The sequence below is a fragment of the Salvelinus alpinus genome, chromosome 10, assembly GCF_045679555.1.
Source record: "Salvelinus alpinus chromosome 10, SLU_Salpinus.1, whole genome shotgun sequence".
Lineage (NCBI taxonomy): Eukaryota > Metazoa > Chordata > Actinopteri > Salmoniformes > Salmonidae > Salvelinus > Salvelinus alpinus.
The window spans coordinates 80,316,101-80,341,314 of NC_092095.1; the positions used below are offsets into that span (position 1 = coordinate 80,316,101).

At 41.3% G+C, this 25,214-nt stretch overlaps 1 protein-coding gene across 1 annotated transcript in view; it reads left to right on the top strand.

The window, feature by feature from the left end:
- ercc3 (excision repair cross-complementation group 3) overlaps positions 1-25,214 on the top strand; it is a 64,465-nt gene that overhangs the window by 27,525 nt on the left and 11,726 nt on the right. Inside the window, exons 11-14 of the mRNA XM_071330947.1 lie at positions 7,528-7,730; positions 10,757-10,853; positions 15,517-15,634; positions 16,101-16,219. Coding sequence (XP_071187048.1) covers positions 7,528-7,730; positions 10,757-10,853; positions 15,517-15,634; positions 16,101-16,219 — 537 coding nt within the window. The remainder of the gene's footprint in view (positions 1-7,527; positions 7,731-10,756; positions 10,854-15,516; positions 15,635-16,100; positions 16,220-25,214) is intronic.

The following is a 25,214-nucleotide window of genomic DNA, read 5'->3' on the forward strand; positions in this document are numbered from 1 at the left end:
TTGGGGACAGGTCGAAAAGCATTAAACATTTATGGCAATTTAGCTAGCTAGCTTGCACTTGCTAGCTAATTTGTCCTATTTAGCTAGCTTGCTGTTGCTAGCTAATTTGTCCTGGGATATAAACATTGAGTTGTTTTTTTACCTGAAATGCACAAGGTCCTCTAATCCGCTAATTAATCCACACATAAAACGTTCAACCGAATCGTTTATAGTCATCTCTCCTCCTTCCAGGCTTTTTCTTCTCTTGACTTTATATTGCGATTGGCAACTTTCATAAATTAGGTGCATTACCGCCTCTGGCCTCGTTCAGTCTGTCAGTCACCCACGTGGGTATAACCAATGAGGAGATGGGAGAGGCAGGACTTGCAGCGCGATCTGCGTCAGAAATAGAACTGACTTCTATTTTAGCCCTTGGCAACGCAGATGCCTCCTGGCGCGCGCGCGAGCAGTGTGGGTGCAATAATTTAATAATATAGATTTCTAAATTTATTTTGCAACGCTCGTGCACGCGACGCGGGCAGTGTAGTCAGCCTGTTAGTGTGTGCTTTATGGTACAGCAGTTCACACCAGTTCACAAAGAATAAGCTTCAGACTTCTCAGGAAAAAAAGTTAGGATTATTCTTAAACTCAAGTACAGTAATCCTGATTACTTCAGCCCTCTCTCTCAGTTTGATGAACTAACAAGGTTTAAGAAAGAAACACAGAACACTTCCTAGATCACATTGGGGCTTACCCAAAACCTGGTCAATAGCTCTGTCCCCAAATACCCTTCTAATATACTATATAGCTCTGTCCCCAAATACCCTTCTAATATTGTATATAGCTCTGTCCCCATATACCCTTCTAATATAGTATATAGCTCTGTCCCCATGTACCCTTCTAATATACTATATAGCTCTGTCCCCATATACCCTTCTAATATACTATATAGCTCTGTCCCCATATACCCTTCTAATATACTATATAGCTCTGTCCCCATATACCCTTCTAATATACTATATAGCTCTGTCCCCATATACCCTTCTAATATACTATATAGCTCTGTCCCCATGTACCCTTCTAATATAGTATATAGCTCTGTCCCCATGTACCCTTCTAATATACTATATAGCTCTGTCCCCATGTACCCTTCTAATATACTATATAGCTCTGTCCCCATATACCCTTCTAATATACTATATAGCTCTGTCCCCATATACCCTTCTAATATAGTATATAGCTCTGTCCCCATATACCCTTCTAATATAGTATATAGCTCTGTCCCCATATACCCTTCTAATATACTATATAGCTCTGTCCCCATGTACCCTTCTAATATAGTATATAGCTCTGTCCCCATATACCCTTCTAATATAGTATATAGCTCTGTCCCCATATACCCTTCTAATATATTGTATATAGCTCTGTCCCCATATACCCTTCTAATATATTGTATATAGCTCTGTCCCCATATACCCTTCTAATATACTATATAGCTCTGTCCCCATGTACCCTTCTAATATACTATATAGCTCTGTCCCCATGTACCATTCTAATATAGTATATAGCTCTGTCCCCATGTACCCTTCTAATATAGTATATAGCTCTGTCCCCATGTACCCTTCTAATATAGTATATAGCTCTGTCCCCATGTACCCTTCTAATATAGTATATAGCTCTGTCCCCATGTACCCTTCTAATATAGTATATAGCTCTGTCCCCATGTACCCTTCTAATATAGTATATAGCTCTGTCCCCATGTACCCTTCTAATATAGTATATAGCTCTGTCCCCATATACCCTTCTAATATAGTATATAGCTCTGTCCCCATGTACCCTTCTAATGTAGTATATAGCTGTGTCCCCATGTACCCTTCTAATATAGTATATAGCTCTGTCCCCATATACCCTTCTAATATACTATATAGCTCTGTCCCCATGTACCCTTCTAATATAGTATATAGCTCTGTCCCCATATACCCTTCTAATATAGTATATAGCTCTGTCCCCATGTACCCTTCTAATATACTATATAGCTCTGTCCCCATATACCCTTCTAATATACTATATAGCTCTGTCCCCATGTACCCTTCTAATATAGTATATAGCTCTGTCCCCATGTACCCTTCTAATATAGTATATAGCTCTGTCCCCATATACCCTTCTAATATAGTATATAGCTCTGTCCCCATATACCCTTCTAATATAGTATATAGCTCTGTCCCCATGTACCCTTCTAATATACTATATAGCTCTGTCCCCATATACTCTAATATAGTATATAGCTCTGTCCCCATATACCCTTCTAATATAGTATATACAGTTGAAGTCGGAAGTTTACATACACCTTAGCCAAATACATTTCAACTCAGTTTTTCACAATTCCTGACATTTAATCCTAGTAGAAATTCCCTGTCTTAGGTCAGTTAGGATCACCACTTTATTTTAAGAATGTGAAATGTCAGAATAATAGTAGAGTGATTTATTTCAGCTTTTATTTCTTTCATCACATTCCCAGTGGGTCAGAAGTTTACATACACTCCAACAATTTAAAGGCAATGCTACCAAATACTAATTAACTTGGGTCAAACATTTCAGGTAGCCTTCCACAAGCTTCCCACAATAAGTTGGGTGAATTTTGGCCCATTCCTCCTGACAGAGCTGGTGTAACTGAGTCAGGATTGTAGGCCTCCTTGCTCATACATGCTTTTTCAGTTCTGCCCACAAATTCTTTATGGGATTGAGGTCAGGGCTTTGTGATGGCCAGTCCAATATCTTGACTTTGTTGTCCTTAAGCCATTCTGCCACAACTTTGGAAGTATGCTTGGGGTCATTGTCCATTTGGAAGACCCACTTGCGACCAAGGTTTAACTTCCTGACAGATGTTGCTTCACCAGTCCCTCCTGCAACAAAGCACCCCCACAACATGATGCTGCCACCCCCGTGCTTCACGGTTGGGATGGTGTTCTTCAGCTTGCAAGCATCCCCTTTTTTCCTCCAAACATAACGATGGTCATTATGGTCAAACAGTTCTATTTTTGTTTCATCAGACCAGAGGACATTTCTCCAAAAAGTACAATCTTTGTCCCCATGTGCAGTTGCAAACCGTAGTCTGCCTTTTTTATGGCGGTTTTGGAGCAGTGGCTTCTTCCTTGCTGAGCGGCATTTCAGGTTTTGTCGATATAGGACTCGTTTTGCTGTGGATATAGATACTTTTGTACCTGTTTCCACCAGCATCTTCACAAGGTCCTTTGCTGTTCTTCTGGAATTGATTTGCACTTTTTGCACCAAAGTACGTTCATCTCTAGGAGACAGAATGCGTCTCCTTCCTGAGCGGTATGACAGCTGTGTGGTCCCATGGTGTTTATACTTGCGTACTATTGTTTGTACAGATGAACGTGGTACCTTCAGGCGTTTGGAAATTGCTCCCAAGGATGAACCAGACTTGTGGAGGTGTACACATTTTTTTCTGAGGTCTTGGCTAAAAAAAAAAAACTACTTTTTCAGCAAACTCCTAGGTCTTCTGATAATACTTAACCCATGCGAATCAACATTTTTATTTTTTATTTATTTAACTAGGCAAGTCAGTTAAGAACTAATTCTTAATTACATTGACTGTCTAGGAACAGTGGGTTAACTGCCTTGTTCAGGGGCAGAATGACGGATTTTGTCCTTCTCAGCTCGGGGATTCGATCTGGAAACCTTTCGGTTACTGGCCCGACACTCTAACCACTAGGCTACCTGCTGGTTACTGGCCCAAAGTAGCCTATTTCAGATGAATGATTTGTTTGGTCACAACTTCCTACGGTTTCTTAATTTCCTTCTAAAACGTTTAAACGGAAGATATTGTACCAAATCTGTCCGTTAAACGTCGGCATACGGTTGGTGGTTCTTTATTGACGTGTTATTTACAACCCTAAGACAATATTAGACAATACCTCGACAAATTGCAACATCAATCAATCAATCAAATGTATTTATTAAGCCCTTCTGAGATCAGCCGATGTCACAAAGTGTTTATCCAGAAGCCCAGCCTAAAAACCCCAAACAGAGAGAAATGCAGGTGTAAAAGCACGGCCTGGTATCACCTGATATATCTTCACATCTACAACAGCCTCCAGGCTTTCCGTTAAAAAACTCGTCAAATTTTTAGAATGAGAAGAAAATAATAACATTTGGTTAAAACTATATAGTCGTCTAGAAAAACCAACACGCTGGACGTAATAATGACATGACCAACGTTTCCATAGTGATACTAGTCCCCTCCCAGTAGGGTTTAAGCCAATAGGAAGCTGTTGGTGGCTAGGTAGTCATGATGGTATGAGGGAACCAGGTTGGGAATCGAACCAGGACACCGGGGTTAACACCTCTACTCTTTACCTGTAGCTCCAGCAGACAGTCGACACATAAAGCCTCATGTTACTAACGTGTTGTTGAAGTCTACGTCCCTCTCTAATTGATGAAATGTTGAATTGTAAACGTCTGCTTGAAAACTCATTTAAAAGAGGAGGCAAGTAAGATCAGGTGAAACCAGGCTGGATAGGATGAGGTAAGGTTTTGGGTCAAGCCAGATCAGGTCGAGTTAATTACTTCATTAGGATTCCCATTATCTACTGCACATGCTGCAGCTACTCTTGCTGGGGTCAAGATTCCCCGCTGGGCATCAATGACTTGATAGCAGATGCTTCCTGTGACGTTTTTTTTCCTTTATGCCGATGATTCTACGCTTCCTGTTTCCCACAAGACAAACATACGGCAGTGGCTTCTTCACGTTCTTCATGTCAGTTAAACCCCCTGAGTCCAGGGTCTCTTCATGTCAGTTAAACCCCCTGAGTCCAGGGTCTCTTCATGTCAGTTAAACCCCCTGAGTCCAGAGTCTCTTCATGTCAGTTAAACCCCCTGAGTCCAGAGTCTCTTCATGTCAGTTAAACCCCCTGAGTCCAGAGTCTCTTCATGTCAGTTAAACCCCCTGAGTCCAGGGTCTCTTCATGTCAGTTAAACCCCCTGAGTCCAGGGTCTCTTCATGTCAGTTAAACCCCCTGAGTCCAGAGTCTCTTCATGTCAGTTAAACCCCCTGAGTCCAGAGTCTCTTCATGTCAGTTAAACCCCCTGAGTCCAGAGTCTCTTCATGTCAGTTAAACCCCCTGAGTCCAGAGTCTCTTCATGTCAGTTAAACCCCCTGAGTCCAGAGTCTCTTCATGTCAGTTAAACCCCCTGAGTCCAGAGTCTCTTCATGTCAGTTAAACCCCCTGAGTCCAGAGTCTCTTCATGTCAGTTAAACCCCCTGAGTCCAGAGTCTCTTCATGTCAGTTAAACCCCCTGAGTCCAGAGTCTCTTCATGTCAGTTAAACCCCCTGAGTCCAGAGTCTCTTCATGTCAGTTAAACCCCCTGAGTCCAGAGTCTCTTCACGTTGCTAGATCGAATCCCAGAGCTGACAAGGAAAAAATCCGTCATTCTGCCCCTGAACAAGGCAGTTGACCCACTGTTCCTAGACCAGTTAACCCACTAGACCAGTTAACCCACTGTTCCTAGACCAGATAACCCACTAGACCAGTTAACCCACTGTTCCTAGACCAGTTAACCCACTGTTCCTAGGCCAGTTAACCCACTGTTCCTAGGCCAGTTAACCCACTAGACCAGTTAACCCACTGTTCCTAGACCAGATGACCCACTGTTCCTAGACCAGTTAACCCACTATTCCTAGACCAGATAACCCACTGTTCCTAGACCAGTTAACCCACTGTTCCTAGACCAGTTAACCCACTGTTCCTAGACCAGTTAACCCACTAGACCAGTTAACCCACTAGATCAGATAACCCACTGTTCCTAGACCAGTTAACCCACTAGACCAGTTAACCCACTAGACCAGTTAACCCACTGTTCCTAGACCAGTTAACCCAATAGACCAGTTAACCCACTGTTCCTAGACCAGTTAACCCACTAGACCAGATAACCCACTGTTCCTAGACCAGATAACCCACTGTTCCTAGACCAGATAACCCACTGTTCCTAGACCAGATAACCCACTGTTCCTAGACCAGTTAACCCACTGTTCCTAGACCAGTTAACCCACTGTTCCTAGACCAGATAACCCACTGTTCCTAGACCAGTTAACCCACTGTTCCTAGACCAGATAACCCACTGTTCCTAGACCAGTTAACCCACTAGACCAGTTAACCCACTGTTCCTAGGCCGTCATTGTAAATAAGAATGTGTTCTTAACTGGCTAGTTAAATAAAGGTAACATTTTAAAACAATTATTCGCATGAGATAATTATTATCAGAGGACCTAGTGGTTGGCTGAATCAGCCAACCTAGTGGTTGGCTGATTTTTTAAATAAATTAAAATCTTTATTTTTACCAGGTTTTAGTCTCATTGAGATTTAAAACCATATTTCCTAAGAGACACCTGACCAGGAAATCAACACACATTTCCAGACACAATGACAATATCAAACACAAACATTTTAAATCCCACATTTACAGGCAATACTTATTTGGGGGACTTGTATCTAGGGGTCAAAACATTGATAGCCCCCCCCCCCCCCCCCACTTCACTTTATTGTCCACCATAGATTTGACCCTTGAACTCATTGAAGGAGCTCCTGTAATTTAATGTCCTTTTTGTAGCTCGTTCCAATTGGAAGAGAACTGGAATGTTTTTTTTAACCCGCTCTGTACAGGGTCATAGGTCACAGTCAACAAGATACAGCCCTGTGAGCCAATAGTTGTAATTTCTCTGCTAGATAATGATGAAGGTACAGCAAGTTAAACAGGGATCTGTCTCTGCACGGCCTTTATACAGAGCCTTCAGAAAGTATTCATACCTCTTGACTTATTACACATTTTGTTGTTGCAGCCTGAATTTAAAGTTGATTTAAAAAATAAAATAATAATTCACAATTCCCTATAATGTCAAAGCAAAAAATATATTTTTTTTATTTTTACATTTTTGCAAAAACTGTCATCTTTTGTTTCACCGAGTCGTTGCTGAACGACGACACGGATACTATACAGTTGGCCGTGTATCGGCAGGACAGAACAGATACAGTTGAAGTCGGAAGTTTACATACACTTAGGTTGGAGTCATTAAAACTCGTTTTTCAACCACTCCACACATTTCTTGATAAAGAAACTATAGTTTTGGCAGGTCGGCTAGGACATCTACTTTGTGCATGACACAAGTCATTTTTCCAACAATTGTTTACAGACAGATTATTTCACTTATAATTCTCTGTATCACAATTCCAGTGGATCAGAAGTTTACATACACTAAGTTGACTGTGCCTTTAAACAGCTTGGAAAAGACCAGAAAATGATGTCATGGCTTTAGAAGCTTCTGATAGGCTAATTGACATAATTTGAGTCAATTGGAGGTGTACCTGTGGATGTATTTCAAGGTCTACCTTCAAACTCAGTGTCCTTTTTGCTTGACATCATGGGAAAAATCAAAAGAAATCAGCCAAGACCTCAGAAGAAAAAAATAACTTACATACTTACACGGAAATGTGTCGTTTCATCTCAGAATGTGTTCGTCCGTCTTCTAGGTGTGGTGTCCGATGTCTCCGGAGTTCTACCGGGAATACGTGGCCATCAAGACGAAGAGACGTATCCTCCTCTACACCATGAACCCCAACAAGTTCAGAGCCTGTCAGTTCCTCATCAAGTTCCACGAGAGACGCAATGACAAGATCATGGTGTTCGCTGACAACGTGTTCGCTCTGAAGGAGTACGCTATCCGCCTCAACAAGTAGGTGGACACACACACACACACACACACACACACACACACACACACACACACACACACAGCCATCTGGAACCACCAAGACTCTTCCTAGAGCTGGCCACCCGGCCAAACTGAGCAATCGGGGAGAAGGGCCTTGGTCAGGGAGGTTAGCAAGAACCTGATGGTCACACTAACAGAGCTCCAGTTCCTCTGTGGAGATGGGAGAACCTTCCAGAAGGACAACCATCTCTGCAGCAATCCACCAATCAGGCCTTTCTGGTAGAGTGGCCAGACGGAAGCCACTCCTCAGTAAAAGGCACATGACAGCCCGCTTGGAGTTTGCCAAAAGGCACCTAAAGGACTCTCAAACCATAAGAAACAAGATTCTCTGGTCTGATGAAACCAAGATTGAACTCTGTGGCAAAGCGTCACGCCTGGAGGAAACCTGGCACCATCCCTATAGTGAAGCATGGTGGTGGCAGCATCATGCTGTTGGGATGGTTTTCAGCGGCAGGGACTGGTAGACTAGTCAGGATCGAGGGAAAGATGAACAGAGTAAAGTACAGAGAGATCCTTGATGAAAACCTGCTCCAGAGTGGTCAGGACCACAGACTGGGGCGAAGCTTCACCTTCCAACAGGACAACAACCCTAAGCACACAGCCAAGACAACGCAGGAGTGGCTTCGGGACAAGTCTCTGAATGTCCTTGAGTGGCCCAGCCAGAGCTCAGACTTGAACCCGATCTAACATCTCTGGAAAAACCTGAAAATAGCTGTACAGCGACGCTCCCCATCCAACCTGACAGAGTTTGAGAGGATCTGCAGAGAAGAATGGGAGAAACTCCCCAAATACAGGTGCGCCAAGCTTGTAGCGTCATACCCAAGAAGACTTGATGCGGTAATCGCTGCCAAAGGTGCTTCAACAAAGTACTGAGTAAAGGGTCTGAATACTATAGTAGTATGTAAATGTGATATCAGTTTTTTTTTTGGGGGGGGGGGATTTAAAAAAAATACTTTTTTGATTTATCATCGTGGTATAATGTCTGTAGAATGTTTGTTTTGTTTATTACCTGGTACCTCAGCACATTGACTCAGTACTGGTACCATGTGTATATAGCCATGTTATTACCTGGTACCTCAGCACATTGACTCAGTACTGGTACCATGTGTATATAGCCAGGTTATTACCTGGTACCTCAGCACATTGTCTCAGTACTGGTACCATGTGTATATAGCCATGTTATTACCTGGTACCTTAGCACATTGACTCAGTACTGGTACCATGTCTATATAGCCATGTTATTACCTGGTACCTCAGCACATTGACTCAGTACTGGTACCATGTGTATATAGCCATGTTATTACCTGGTACCTCAGCACATTGACTCAGTACCGGTACCATGTGTATATAGCCATGTTATTACCTGGTACCTCAGCACATTGACTCAGTACTGGTACCATGTGTATATAGCCATGTTATTACCTGGTACCTCAGCACATTGACTCAGTACTGGTACCATGTGTATATAGCCATGTTATTACCTGGTACCTCAGCACATTGACTCAGTACTGGTACCATGTGTATATAGCCATGTTATTACCTGGTACCTCAGCACATTGTCTCAGTACTGGTACCATGTGTATATAGCCATGTTATTACCTGGTACCATGTGTATATAGCCATGTTATTACCTGGTACCATGTGTATATAGCCATGTTATTACCTGGTACCTCAGCACATTGACTCAGTACTGGTACCATGTGTATATAGCCATGTTATTACCTCAGCACATTGACTCAGTACTGGTACCATGTGTATATAGCCATGTTATTACCTGGTACCTCAGCACATTGTCTCAGTACTGGTACCATGTGTATATAGCCATGTTATTACCTGGTACCATGTGTATATAGCCATGTTATTACCTGGTACCTCAGCACATTGACTCAGTACTGGTACCATGTGTATATAGCCATGTTATTACCTGGTACCTCAGCACATTGACTCAGTACTGGTACCATGTGTATATAGCCATGTTATTACCTGGTACCTCAGCACATTGACTCAGTACTGGTACCATGTGTATATAGCCATGTTATTACCTGGTACCTCAGCACATTGTCTCAGTACTGGTACCATGTGTATATAGCCATGTTATTACCTGGTACCTCAGCACATTGTCTCAGTACTGGTACCATGTGTATATAGCCATGTTATTACCTGGTACCTTAGCACATTGACTCAGTACTGGTACCATGTCTATATAGCCATGTTATTACCTGGTACCTCAGCACATTGACTCAGTACCGGTACCATGTGTATATAGCCATGTTATTACCTCAGCACATTGACTCAGTACTGGTACCATGTGTATATAGCCATGTTATTACCTGGTACCTCAGCACATTGACTCAGTACTGGTACCATGTGTATATAGCCATGTTATTACCTGGTACCTCAGCACATTGACTCAGTACTGGTACCATGTGTATATAGCCATGTTATTACCTCGTACCTCAGTACATTGACTCAGTACTGGTACCATGTGTATATAGCCATGTTATTACCTGGTACCATGTGTATATAGCCATGTTATTACCTGGTACCATGTGTATATAGCCATGTTATTACCTGGTACCTCAGCACATTGACTCAGTACTGGTACCATGTGTATATAGCCATGTTATTACCTGGTACCTCAGCACATTGACTCAGTACTGGTACCATGTGTATATAGCCATGTTATTACCTGGTACCTCAGCACATTGTCTCAGTACTGGTACCATGTGTATATAGCCATGTTATTACCTGGTACCATGTGTATATAGCCATGTTATTACCTGGTACCTCAGCACATTGACTCAGTACTGGTACCATGTGTATATAGCCATGTTATTACCTGGTACCTCAGCACATTGACTCAGTACTGGTACCATGTGTATATAGCCATGTTATTACCTGGTACCTCAGCACATTGACTCAGTACTGGTACCATGTGTATATAGCCATGTTATTACCTCGTACCTCTAACGTCTCTCTCCTCTCAGGCCCTATATCTATGGTCCCACCTCTCAGGGAGAGAGGATGCAGATTCTGCAGAACTTTAAACACAACCCCAAGATCAACACCATCTTCATCTCCAAGGTAACAAACTCCTCCCCCATCACATGTCACCAAGGTAACCAACTCTTCCCCATCACGTGTCTCCAAGGTAACCAACTCCCCCCCCCCCCCATCACATGTCTCCAAGGTAACCAACTCCTCCCCCATCACGTAATATCTCCAAGGTTACCTGGGCTGTATTCATCTCCAAACGGGGAGGGACCTAAGTGAATTTGTCCCAGTAGAAACACATTTTATTCGTTGCGATACGTTTTGCTCCGGTTTTAATGAATACACCCCTGGGTTGAGTGGCTCAGTCTGTCGTCTCTCATTGTGGTCATACAGGTGATAACTGAGGCATTCTGGGTAACGACAGCTGAATATATTGGTAGTGTTGGTCTCGTTTTCCTCTTTAGCCGTCATGTGAGAGGGAGATGGACCCTCATGTACCCATGTCCAGCTAACGACCGACATAAACACAGTGTCTTCCCAGGGTGTTGGGTCAGAACCACTTTAATGCTCCTTTGTATAGATTCTACACAGTGTCTTCCCAGGGTGTTGGGTCAGAACCAACCAGAACCACTTCAATGGTCCTTGGTATAGATTCTACACAGTGTCTTCCCAGGGTGTTGGGTCAGAACCACTTCAATGGTCCTTGGTATAGATTCTACACAGGGTCTTCCCAGGGTGTTGGGTCAGAACCACTTCAATGCTCCTTGGTATAGATTCTACACAGGGTCTTCCCAGGGTGTTGGGTCAGAACCAACCAGAACCACTTCAATGCTCCTTGGTATAGATTCTACACAGTGTCTTCCCAGGGTGTTGGGTCAGAACCAACCAGAACCACTTCAATGCTCCTTGGTATAGATTCTACACAGTGTCTTCCCAGGGTGTTGGGTCAGAACCACTTTAATGCTCCTTGGTATAGATTCTACACAGTGTCTTCCCAGGGTGTTGGGTCAGAACCACTTTAATGCTCCTTGGTATAGATTCTACACAGTGTCTTCCCAGGGTGTTGGGTCAGAACCAACCAGAACCACTTCAATGCTCCTTGGTATAGATTCTACACAGGGTCTTCCCAGGGTGTTGAGTCAGAACCAGAACCACTTCAATGCTCCTTGGTATAGATTCTACACAGTGTCTTCCCAGGGTGTTGGGTCAGAACCACTTTAATGCTCCTTTGTATAGATTCTACACAGTGTCTTCCCAGGGTGTTGGGTCAGAACCAACCAGAACCACTTCAATGGTCCTTGGTATAGATTCTACACAGTGTCTTCCCAGGGTGTTGGGTCAGAACCACTTCAATGGTCCTTGGTATAGATTCTACACAGGGTCTTCCCAGGGTGTTGGGTCAGAACCACTTCAATGCTCCTTGGTATAGATTCTACACAGGGTCTTCCCAGGGTGTTGGGTCAGAACCAACCAGAACCACTTCAATGCTCCTTGGTATAGATTCTACACAGTGTCTTCCCAGGGTGTTGGGTCAGAACCAACCAGAACCACTTCAATGCTCCTTGGTATAGATTCTACACAGTGTCTTCCCAGGGTGTTGGGTCAGAACCACTTTAATGCTCCTTGGTATAGATTCTACACAGTGTCTTCCCAGGGTGTTGGGTCAGAACCACTTTAATGCTCCTTGGTATAGATTCTACACAGTGTCTTCCCAGGGTGTTGGGTCAGAACCAACCAGAACCACTTCAATGCTCCTTGGTATAGATTCTACACAGGGTCTTCCCAGGGTGTTGAGTCAGAACCAGAACCACTTCAATGCTCCTTGGTATAGATTCTACACAGTGTCTTCCCAGGGTGTTGGATCAGAACCAGAACCACTTCAATGCTCCTTGGTATAGATTCTACACAGTGTCTACCCAGGGTGTTGGGTCAGAACCAACCAGAACCACTTTAATGCTCCTTGGTATAGATTCTACACAGTGTCTTCCCAGGGTGTTGGGTCAGAACCAACCAGAACCACTTCAATGCTCCTTGGTATAGATTCTACACAGTGTCTTCCCAGGGTGTTGGGTCAGAACCAACCAGAACCACTTCAATGCTCCTTGGTATAGATTCTACACAGTTTCTTCCCAGGGTGTTGGGTCAGAACCAACCAGAACCACTTCAATGCTCCTTGGTATAGATTCTACACAGTGTCTTCCCAGGGTGTTGGGTCAGAACCAACCAGAACCACTTTAATGCTCCTTGGTATAGATGTGTGTCTGGAACTCTCTTGGAGGGATGAGACATCGTTCTTCCACCAGGAATTTGATCATTTGGTGTTTTGTTGATAGTGGGTGTTGGGTCAGAACCAGAAGCAGAACCGGTTCAAAACCGGTGTTTTGTTGATAGCGGCGGGAAGCCGCCGTCTCAGGCGCCGCTCCAGAATCTCCCGTACGTGTTCGATTGGGTTTGAGTTCTGGTGTCTGAGACGGCCGTGGCATATTGGTTCACGTCGTTTTTCATGCTCGTCAAACCATTCAGTGACCTCTCGTGTCCTGTGGATGTTTGGCGTTGTCATCCTCTGGGGGGAAAAGCCAAGGGAGCCAAAATAATGGCCTGCCCAGCATTTTTATACAGTGGGGAGAACAAGTATTTGATACACTGCCGATTTTGCAGGTTTTCCTACTTACAAAGCATGTAGAGGTCTGTAATTTTTATCATAGGTACACTTCAACTGTGAGAGACGGAATCTAAAACAAAAATCCAGAAAATCACATTGTATGATTTTTAAGTAATTTGCATTTTATTGCATGACATAAGTATTTGATCACCTACCAACCAGTAAGAATTCCGGCTCTCACAGACCTGTTAGTTTTTCTTTAAGAAGCCCTCCTGTTCTCCACTCATTACCTGTATTAACTGCACCTGTTTGAACTCGTTAGCTGTATAAAAGACACCTGTCCACACACTCAATCAAACAGACTCCAACCTCTCCACAATGGCCAAGACCAGAGAGCTGTGTAAGGACATCAGGGATAACATTGTAGACCTGCACAAGGCTGGGATGGGCTACAGGACAATAGGCAAGCAGCTTGGTGAGAAGGCAACAACTGTTGGCGCAATTATTAGAAAATGGAAGACGTTCAAGATGACGGTCAATCACCCTCGGTCTGGGGCTCCATGCAAGATCTCACCTCGTGGGGCATCAGTGATCATGAGGAAGGTGAGGGATCAGCCCAGAACTACACGGCAGGACCTGGTCAATGACCTGAAGAGAGCTGGGACCACAGTCTCAAAGAAATCCATTAGTAACACACTACGCCGTCATGGATTAAAATCCTGCAGCGCACGCAAGGTCCCCCTGCTCAAGCCAGCGCATGTCCAGGCCCGTCTGAAGTTTGCCAATGACCATCTGGATGATCCAGAGGAGGAATGGGAGAAGGTCATGTGGTCTGATGAGACAAAAATAGAGCTTTTTGGTCTAAACTCCACTCGCCGTGTTTGGAGGAAGAAGAAGGATGAGTACAACCCCAAGAACACCATCCCAACCGTGAAGCATGGAGGTGGAAACATCATTCTTTGGGGATGCTTTTCTGCAAAGGGGACAGGACGACTGCACCGTATTGAGGGGAGGATGGATGGGGCCATGTATCGCCAGATCCCTCAGTAAGAGCATTGAAGATGGGTCGTGGCTGGGTCTTCCAGCATGACAACGACCCGAAACACACAGCCAGGGCAACTAAGGAGTGGCTCCGTAAGAAGCATCTCAAGGTCCTGCAGTGGCCTAGCCAGTCTCGAGACCTGAACCCAATAGAAAATCTTTGGAGGGAGCTGAAAGTCCGTATTGCCCAGCGACAGCCCCGAAACCTGAAGGATCTGGAGAAGGTCTGTATGGAGGAGTGGGCCAAAATCCATGCTGCAGTGTGTGCAAACCTGGTCAAGAACTACAGGAAACGTATGATCTCTGTAATTGCAAACAAAGGTTTCTGTACCAAATATTAAGTTCTGCTTTTCTGATGTATCAAATACTTATGTCATGCAATAAAATGCAAATTAATTACTTAAAAATCATACAATGTGATTTTCTGGATTTTTGTTTTAGATTCGGTCTCTCACAGTTGAAGTGTACCTATGATAAAAATTACAGAACTCTACATGCTTTGTAAGTAGGAAAACCTGCAAAATCGGCAGTGTATCAAATACTTGTTCTCCCCACTGTACATGACGCTAAGCATGATGGGATGTTAATTGCATAATTAACTCAGGAACCACACCTGTGTGGAAGCACCTGCTTTCATTGTACTTTCTATCCCTCATTTAATAAATAGGTTCCATTATTTTGGCAGTTACCTGTATTCACTCTCTGTCTCTCTCTCTCTCTCTCTCTCTGTCTCTCTCTCTCTCTCTCTCTCTCTCTCTCTCTCTCTCTCTCTCTCTCTCTCTCTCTCTCTCTCTCTCTCTCTCTCTCTCTCTCTCTCTCTCTCTCTCTCTCTCTCTCTCTCTCTCTCTCTCTCTCTCTCTCTCTCTCTCTCTCTCTCTCTCTCTCTCTCTCTCTCTCTCTCTCTCTCTCTCTCTCTCTCTCTCTCTGTCTCTCTCTGTCTCTGTCTCTCTCTCTGTCTCTCTCTGTCTCTGTCTCTCTCTCTGTCTCTCTCTGTCTCTCTCTCCTCTCTCTCTCTCTCTCTATCTCTCTCTCTCTCTGTCTCTCTGTCTCTCTGTCTCTCTGTCTGTCTGTCTGTCTGTCTGTCTGTCTGTCTCTCTCCATTGTTCCCAGGTGGGTGACACGTCCTTTGACCTGCCGGAGGCTAACGTACTGATCCAGATCTCCTCTCACGGGGGTTCTCGCAGACAGGAGGCTCAGAGGCTGGGCAGGGTGCTGCGAGCCAAGAAAGGTGTGTGTGTGTGTGTGTGTGTGTGTGTGTGTGTGTGTGTGTGTGTGTGTGTGTGTGTGTGTGTGTGTGTGTGTGTGTGTGTGTGTGTGTGTGTGTGTGTGTGTGTGTGTGTGTGTGTGTGTGTGGTGTAACCATCACGTGTATGTATTGTGTGGTCAAATGCCATGATTTATTTGACTGTGAGATTGAAGTTGACCTTCACTGATAGTATTTTCCTGTTTCCCCTTTCTACACACACACACACACACATCTACACACACACACATCTACACACACACACCTCCACACACACACACACCTCCACACACACACACACACACATCTACACACACACACCTCCACACACACACACCTCCACACACACACACCTCCACACCTCACACACACACACACACACCTACACACCTCCACACACGCACACCTCCACACACACACACCTCCACACACACACACACCCCTCCCCCAGGTATGGTTGCGGAGGAGTATAATGCGTACTTCTACTCGTTGGTGTCTCAGGATACTCAGGAGATGGCTTACAGCACCAAGAGACAGCGGTTCCTAGTGGACCAGGGATACAGCTTCAAGGTCCGTTACTATACAATACTAACCCTACAGAACCAAGAGACAGAGGTCCGTTACTATACAATACTAACCCTACAGTACCAAGAGACAGAGGTTCCTAGTGGACCAGGGTCCGTTACTATACAATACTAACCCTACAGTACCAAGAGACAGAGGTTCCTAGTGGACCAGGGATACAGCTTCAAGGTCCGTTACTATACAATACTAACCCTACAGTACCAAGAGACAGAGGTTCCTAGTGGACCAGGGTCCGTTACTATACAATACTAACCCTACAGTACCAAGAGACAGAGGTTCCTAGTGGACCAGGGTCCGTTACTATACAATACTAACCCTACAGTACCAAGAGACAGAGGTTCCTAGTGGACCAGGGATACAGCTTCAAGGTCCGTTACTATACAATACTAACCCTACAGAACCAAGAGACAGAGGTCCCTAGTGGACCAGGGTCAGTTACTATACAATACTAACCCTACAGCACCAAGAGACAGAGGTTCCTAGTGGACCAGGGTCCGTTACTATACAATTCTAACCCTACAGAACCAAGAGACAGAGGTTCCTAGTGGACCAGGGTCCGTTACTATACAATACTAACCCTACAGTACCAAGAGACAGAGGTCCGTTACTATACAATACTAACCCTACAGTACCAAGAGACAGAGGTTCCTAGTGGACCAGGGTCCGTTACTATACAATACTAACCCTACAGTACCAAGAGACAGAGGTCCGTTACTATACAATACTAACCCTACAGTACCAAGAGACAGAGGTTCCTAGTGGACCAGGGTCCGTTACTATACAATACTAACCCTACAGTACCAAGAGACAGAGGTCCGTTACTATACAATACTAACCCTACAGTACCAAGAGACAGAGGTCCGTTACTATACAATACTAACCCTACAGTACCAAAAGACAGAGGTCCGTTACTATACAATACTAACCCTACAGTACCAAGAGACAGAGGTCCGTTACTATACAATACTAACCCTACAGTACCAAGAGACAGAGGTTCCTAGTGGACCAGGGTCCGTTACTATACAATACTAACCCTACAGTACCAAGAGACAGAGGTTCCTAGTGGACCAGGGTCTGTTACTATACAATACTAACCCTACAGAACCAAGAGACAGAGGTCCGTTACTATACAATACTAACCCTACAGTACCAAGAGACAGGTTCCTAGTGGACCAGGGTCCGTTACTATACAATACTAACCCTACAGTACCAAGAGACAGAGGTTCCTAGTGGACCAGGGTCCGTTACTATACAATACTAACCCTACAGTACCAAGAGACAGAGGTTCCTAGTGGACCAGGGTCTGTTACTATACAATACTAACCCTACAGTACCAAGAGACAGAGGTTCCTAGTGGACCAGGGTCAGTTACTATACAATACTAACCCTACAGTACCACGAGACAGAGGTTCCTAGTGGACCAGGGTCTGTTACTATACAATACTAACCCTACTGTACCAAGAGACAGAGGTTCCTAGTGGACCAGGGTCTGTTACTATACAATACTAACCCTACAGTACCAAGAGACAGATGTTCCTAGTGGACCAGGGTCCGTTACTATACAATACTAACCCTACAGTACCAAGAGACAGAGGTTCCTAGTGGACCAGGGTCAGTTACTATACAATACTAACCCTACAGTACCAAGAGACAGAGGTTCCTAGTGGACCAGGGTCAGTTACTATACAATACTAACCCAAACAGTTTTTCCCCAATATTACTTTAGCTGTGGCGGGCCAAATAAAATAAAATCTATTTTAATGCAGATATTTTTTTTTGGGGGGGGGGGAGTGTTTGGGATTAAAAAAACATTTTTAAATATTTTTTGCTGGGTACATGCCTTTAAAGGGATAGTTGGAGATTTTGGATATTAACCCCATTAGTTTGATGTCAGCGCCACCGCAGACATCTAATTAGCATAATAAAAATATCCCCCAGTTTGAGATATATTTATCCCCGTTATAAATCTGTCAGGTAGAGAGATATTTATCCCCGTTATAAATCTGTCAGGTAGAGAGATATTTATCCCCGTTATAAATCTGTCAGGTAGAGAGATATTTATCCCCGTTATAAATCTGTCAGGTAGAGATATATTTATCCCCGTTATAAATCTGTCAGGTAGAGATATATTTATCCCCGTTATAAATCTGTCAGGTAGAGAGATATTTATCCCCGTTATAAATCTGTCAGGTAGAGATATATTTATCCCCATTATTAATCTGTCAGGTAGAGATATATTTATCCCCGTTATAAATCTGTCAGGTAGAGAGATATTTATCCCCGTTATAAATCTGTCAGGTAGAGATATATTTATCCCCGTTATTAATCTGTCAGGTAGAGATATATTTATCCCCGTTATTAATCTGCCAGGTAGAGATATATTTATCCCCGTTATAAATCTGTCAGATAGAGATATATTTATCCCTGTTATTAATCTGTCAGATAGAGATATATTTATCCCTGTTATTAATCTGTCAGATAGAGATATATTTATCCCTGTTATTAATCTGTCAGGTAGAGATATATTTATCCCCGTTATTAATCTGTCAGGTGGAGATAGAGATATATTTATCCCCGTTATAAATCTGTCAGATAGAGATATATTTATCCCCGTTATAAATCTGTCAGATAGAGATATATTTATCCCCGTTATTAATCTGCCAGGTAGAGAGATATTTATCCCCGTTATAAATCTGTCAGATAGAGATATATTTATCCCCGTTATTAATCTGCCAGGTAGAGATAGAGATATATTTATCCCCGTTATTAATCTGTCAGGTAGAGATATATTTATCCCCGTTATTAATCTGTCAGGTAGAGATAGAGATATATTTATCCCCGTTATAAATCTGTCAGGTAGAGATATATTTATCCCCGTTATTAATCTGCCAGGTAGAGATATATTTATCCCCGTTATTAATCTGTCAGGTAGAGATAGAGAGATATTTATCCCCGTTATTAATCTGTCAGGTAGAGCTATATTTATCCCCGTTATAAATCTGTCAGGTAGAGATATATTTATCCCCGTTATTAATCTGTCAGGTAGAGATAGAGATATATTTATCCCTGTTATTAATCTGTCAGATAGAGATATATTTATCCCCGTTATTAATCTGCCAGGTAGAGATATATTTATCCCCGTTATTAATCTGTCAGGTAGAGATAGAGAGATATTTATCCCCGTTATTAATCTGTCAGGTAGAGATATATTTATCCCCGTTATTAATCTGTCAGGTAGAGATAGAGATATATTTATCCCCGTTATTAATCTGCCAGGTAGAGATATATTTATCCCCGTTATAAATCTGGCAGGTAGAGATAGAGATATATTTATCCCCGTTATAAATCTGTCAGGTAGAGATATATTTATCCCCGTTATTAATCTGCCAGGTAGAGATATATTTATCCCCGTTATTAATCTGTCAGGTAGAGATAGAGATATATTTTTCCCCGTTATTAATCTGTCAGGTAGAGATATATTTATCCCCGTTATTAACCTGCCAGATAGAGATATATTTATCCCCGTTATTAATCTGCCAGGTAGAGATATATTTATCCCCGTTATTAATCTGCCAGGTAGAGATATATTTATCCCCGTTATTAATCTGTCAGGTAGAGATATATTTATCCCCGTTATTAATCTGACAGGTAGAGATATATTTATCCCCGTTATTAATCTGCCAGGTAGAGATAGAGATATATTTATCCCCGTTATAAATCTGTCAGATAGAGATATATTTATCCCCGTTATTAATCTGTCAGGTAGAGATATATTTATCCCCGTTATTAATCTGCCAGGTAGAGATATATTTATCCCCGTTATTAATCTGCCAGGTAGAGATATATTTATCCCCGTTATTAATCTGCCAGGTAGAGATATATTTATCCCCGTTATTAATCTGCCAGGTAGAGATATATTTATCCCCGTTATTAATCTGCCAGGTAGAGATATATTTATCCCCGTTATTAATCTGCCAGGTAGAGATATATTTATCCCCGTTATTAATCTGTCAGGTAGAGATATATTTATCCCCGTTATTAATCTGCCAGGTAGAGATATATTTATCCCCGTTATTAATCTGCCAGGTAGAGATATATTTATCCCCGTTATTAATCTGTCAGGTAGAGATACATTTATCCCCGTTATTAATCTGCCAGGTAGAGATATATTTATCCCCGTTATTAATCTGTCAGGTAGAGATAGAGATATATTTATCCCCGTTATTAATCTGTCAGGTAGAGATAGAGATATATTTATCCCCGTTATAAATCTGTCGGTTTGAGATATATTTATCCCCGTTATAAATCTGTCAGATAGAGATATATTTATCCCCGTTATTAATCTGTCAGATAGAGATATATTTATCCCTGTTATTAATCTGTCAGGTAGAGATATATTTATCCCTGTTATTAATCTGCCAGGTAGAGATAGAGATATATTTATCCCCGTTATTAATCTGTCAGATAGAGATATATTTATCCCCGTTATTAATCTGTCAGATAGAGATATATTTATCCCCGTTATTAATCTGTCAGATAGAGATATATTTATCCCTGTTATTAATCTGTCAGGTAGAGATATATTTATCCCTGTTATTAATCTGCCAGATAGAGATATATTTATCCCTGTTATTAATCTGCCAGGTAGAGATAGAGATATATTTATCCCCGTTATTAATCTGTCAGGTAGAGATATATTTATCCCTGTTATTAATCTGTCAGGTAGAGATAGAGATATATTTATCCCCGTTATTAATCTGTCAGGTAGAGATATATTTATCCCCGTTATAAATCTGTCAGGTAGAGATAGAGATATATTTATCCCTGTTATTAATCTGTCAGATAGAGATAGAGATATATTTATCCCCGTTATTAACCTGCCAGATAGAGATATATTTATCCCCGTTATTAATCTGCCAGGTAGAGATATATTTATCCCCGTTATTAATCTGCCAGGTAGAGATATATTTATCCCCGTTATTAATCTGTCAGGTAGAGATATATTTATCCCCGTTATTAATCTGCCAGGTAGAGATAGAGATATATTTATCCCCGTTATAAATCTGTCAGATAGAGATATATTTATCCCCGTTATTAATCTGTCAGGTAGAGATATATTTATCCCCGTTATTAATCTGCCAGGTAGAGATATATTTATCCCCGTTATTAATCTGCCAGGTAGAGATATATTTATCCCCGTTATTAATCTGCCAGGTAGAGATATATTTATCCCCGTTATTAATCTGCCAGGTAGAGATATATTTATCCCCGTTATTAATCTGCCAGGTAGAGATATATTTATCCCCGTTATTAATCTGCCAGGTAGAGATATATTTATCCCCGTTATTAATCTGTCAGGTAGAGATATATTTATCCCCGTTATTAATCTGCCAGGTAGAGATATATTTATCCCCGTTATTAATCTGCCAGGTAGAGATATATTTATCCCCGTTATTAATCTGTCAGGTAGAGATACATTTATCCCCGTTATTAATCTGCCAGGTAGAGATATATTTATCCCCGTTATAAATCTGTCAGGTAGAGATAGAGATATATTTATCCCCGTTATTAATCTGTCAGGTAGAGATACATTTATCCCCGTTATTAATCTGCCAGGTAGAGATATATTTATCCCCGTTATTAATCTGTCAGGTAGAGATATATTTATCCCCGTTATTAATCTGTCAGGTGGAGATATATTTATCCCCGTTATTAATCTGTCAGGTAGAGATAGAGATATATTTATCCCCGTTATAAATCTGTCGGTTTGAGATATATTTATCCCCGTTATAAATCTGTCAGGTAGAGATAGAGATATATTTATCCCCGTTATAAATCTGTCAGGTAGAGGTAGAGATATATTTATCCCCGTTATTAATCTGCCAGGTAGAGATATATTTATCCCCGTTATTAATCTGCCAGGTAGAGATATATTTATCCCCGTTATTAATCTGTCAGGTAGAGATATATTTATCCCCGTTATTAATCTGTCAGGTAGAGATAGAGATATATTTATCCCCGTTATTAATCTGTCAGGTAGAGATAGAGATATATTTATCCCCGTTATTAATCTGTCAGGTAGAGATATATTTATCCCCGTTATAAATCTGCCAGGTAGAGATATATTTATCCCTGTTATTAATCTGTCAGATAGAGATATATTTATCCCCGTTATTAATCTGTCAGGTAGAGATATATTTATCCCTGTTATTAATCTGTCAGATAGAGATATATTTATCCCCGTTATTAATCTGACAGGTAGAGATATATTTATCCCCGTTATTAATCTGCCAGGTAGAGATAGAGATATATTTATCCCCGTTATTAATCTGTCAGATAGAGATATATTTATCCCCGTTATTAATCTGTCAGGTAGAGATAGAGATATATTTATCCCCGTTATTAATCTGTCAGGTGGAGATATATTTATCCCCGTTATTAATCTGTCAGGTAGAGATAGAGATATATTTATCCCCGTTATTAATCTGTCAGGTGGAGATATATTTATCCCCGTTATTAATCTGTCAGGTAGAGATAGAGATATATTTATCCCCGTTATTAATCTGTCAGGTGGAGATATATTTATCCCCGTTATTAATCTGTCAGGTAGAGATAGAGATATATTTATCCCCGTTATTAATCTGTCAGGTAGAGATAGAGATATATTTATCCCCGTTATTAATCTGTCAGGTAGAGATATATTTATCCCCGTTATTAATCTGCCAGGTAGAGATAGAGATATATTTATCCCCGTTATTAATCTGTCAGGTAGAGATAGAGATATATTTTTCCCCGTTATTAATCTGTCAGATAGAGATATATTTATCCCTGTTATTAATCTGTCAGGTAGAGATATATTTATCCCCGTTATTAATCTGTCAGGTAGAGATAGAGATATATTTTTCCCCGTTATTAATCTGTCAGGTAGAGATATATTTATCCCCGTTATTAACCTGCCAGATAGAGATATATTTATCCCCGTTATTAATCTGCCAGGTAGAGATATATTTATCCCCGTTATTAATCTGCCAGGTAGAGATAGAGATATATTTATCCCCGTTATAAATCTGTCAGATAGAGATATATTTATCCCCGTTATTAATCTGTCAGGTAGAGATATATTTATCCCCGTTATTAATCTGTCAGGTAGAGATATATTTATCCCCGTTATTAATCTGCCAGGTAGAGATATATTTATCCCCGTTATTAATCTGCCAGGTAGAGATATATTTATCCCCGTTATTAATCTGCCAGGTAGAGATATATTTATCCCCGTTATTAATCTGCCAGGTAGAGATATATTTATCCCCGTTATTAATCTGCCAGGTAGAGATATATTTATCCCCGTTATTAATCTGTCAGGTAGAGATATATTTATCCCCGTTATTAATCTGTCAGGTAGAGATATATTTATCCCCGTTATTAATCTGCCAGGTAGAGATATATTTATCCCCGTTATTAATCTGCCAGGTAGAGATATATTTATCCCCGTTATTAATCTGTCAGGTAGAGATATATTTATCCCCGTTATAAATCTGTCAGGTAGAGATACATTTATCCCCGTTATTAATCTGCCAGGTAGAGATATATTTATCCCCGTTATAAATCTGTCAGGTAGAGATAGAGATATATTTATCCCCGTTATTAATCTGTCAGGTAGAGATACATTTATCCCCGTTATTAATCTGTCAGGTAGAGATATATTTATCCCCGTTATAAATCTGTCAGGTAGAGATAGAGATATATTTATCCCCGTTATTAATCTGCCAGGTAGAGATATATTTATCCCCGTTATTAATCTGTCAGGTAGAGATATATTTATCCCCGTTATAAATCTGTCAGGTAGAGATATATTTATCCCCGTTATTAATCTGCCAGGTAGAGATATATTTATCCCCGTTATTAATCTGCCAGGTAGAGATATATTTATCCCCGTTATTAATCTGTCAGGTAGAGATATATTTATCCCCGTTATTAATCTGTCAGATAGAGATAGAGATATATTTATCCCCGTTATTAATCTGTCAGGTAGAGATATATTTATCCCCGTTATTAATCTGTCAGGTAGAGATATATTTATCCCCGTTATAAATCTGTCAGGTAGAGATAGAGATATATTTATCCCCGTTATTAATCTGTCAGGTAGAGATACATTTATCCCCGTTATTAATCTGTCAGGTAGAGATATATTTATCCCCGTTATTAATCTGCCAGGTAGAGATATATTTATCCCCGTTATTAATCTGCCAGGTAGAGATATATTTATCCCCGTTATTAATCTGTCAGGTAGAGATATATTTATCCCCGTTATTAATCTGTCAGGTAGAGATAGAGATATATTTATCCCCGTTATTAATCTGTCAGGTAGAGATATATTTATCCCCGTTATTAATCTGTCAGGTAGAGATACATTTATCCCCGTTATTAATCTGTCAGGTAGAGATATATTTATCCCCGTTATTAATCTGCCAGGTAGAGATATATTTATCCCCGTTATTAATCTGTCAGGTAGAGATATATTTATCCCCGTTATAAATCTGTCAGGTAGAGATAGAGATATATTTATCCCCGTTATTAATCTGTCAGGTAGAGATACATTTATCCCCGTTATTAATCTGTCAGGTAGAGATACATTTATCCCCGTTATTAATCTGTCAGATAGAGATAGAGATATATTTATCCCCGTTATAAATCTGTCAGGTAGAGATATATTTATCCCCGTTATTAATCTGTCAGGTAGAGATATATTTATCCCCGTTATTAATCTGTCAGGTAGAGATATATTTATCCCCGTTATAAATCTGTCAGGTAGAGATATATTTATCCCCGTTATTAATCTGTCAGGTAGAGATATATTTATCCCCGTTATTAATCTGTCAGGTAGAGATAGAGATATATTTATCCCCGTTATTAATCTGTCAGGTAGAGATATATTTATCCCTGTTATTAATCTGTCAGATAGAGATATATTTATCCCTGT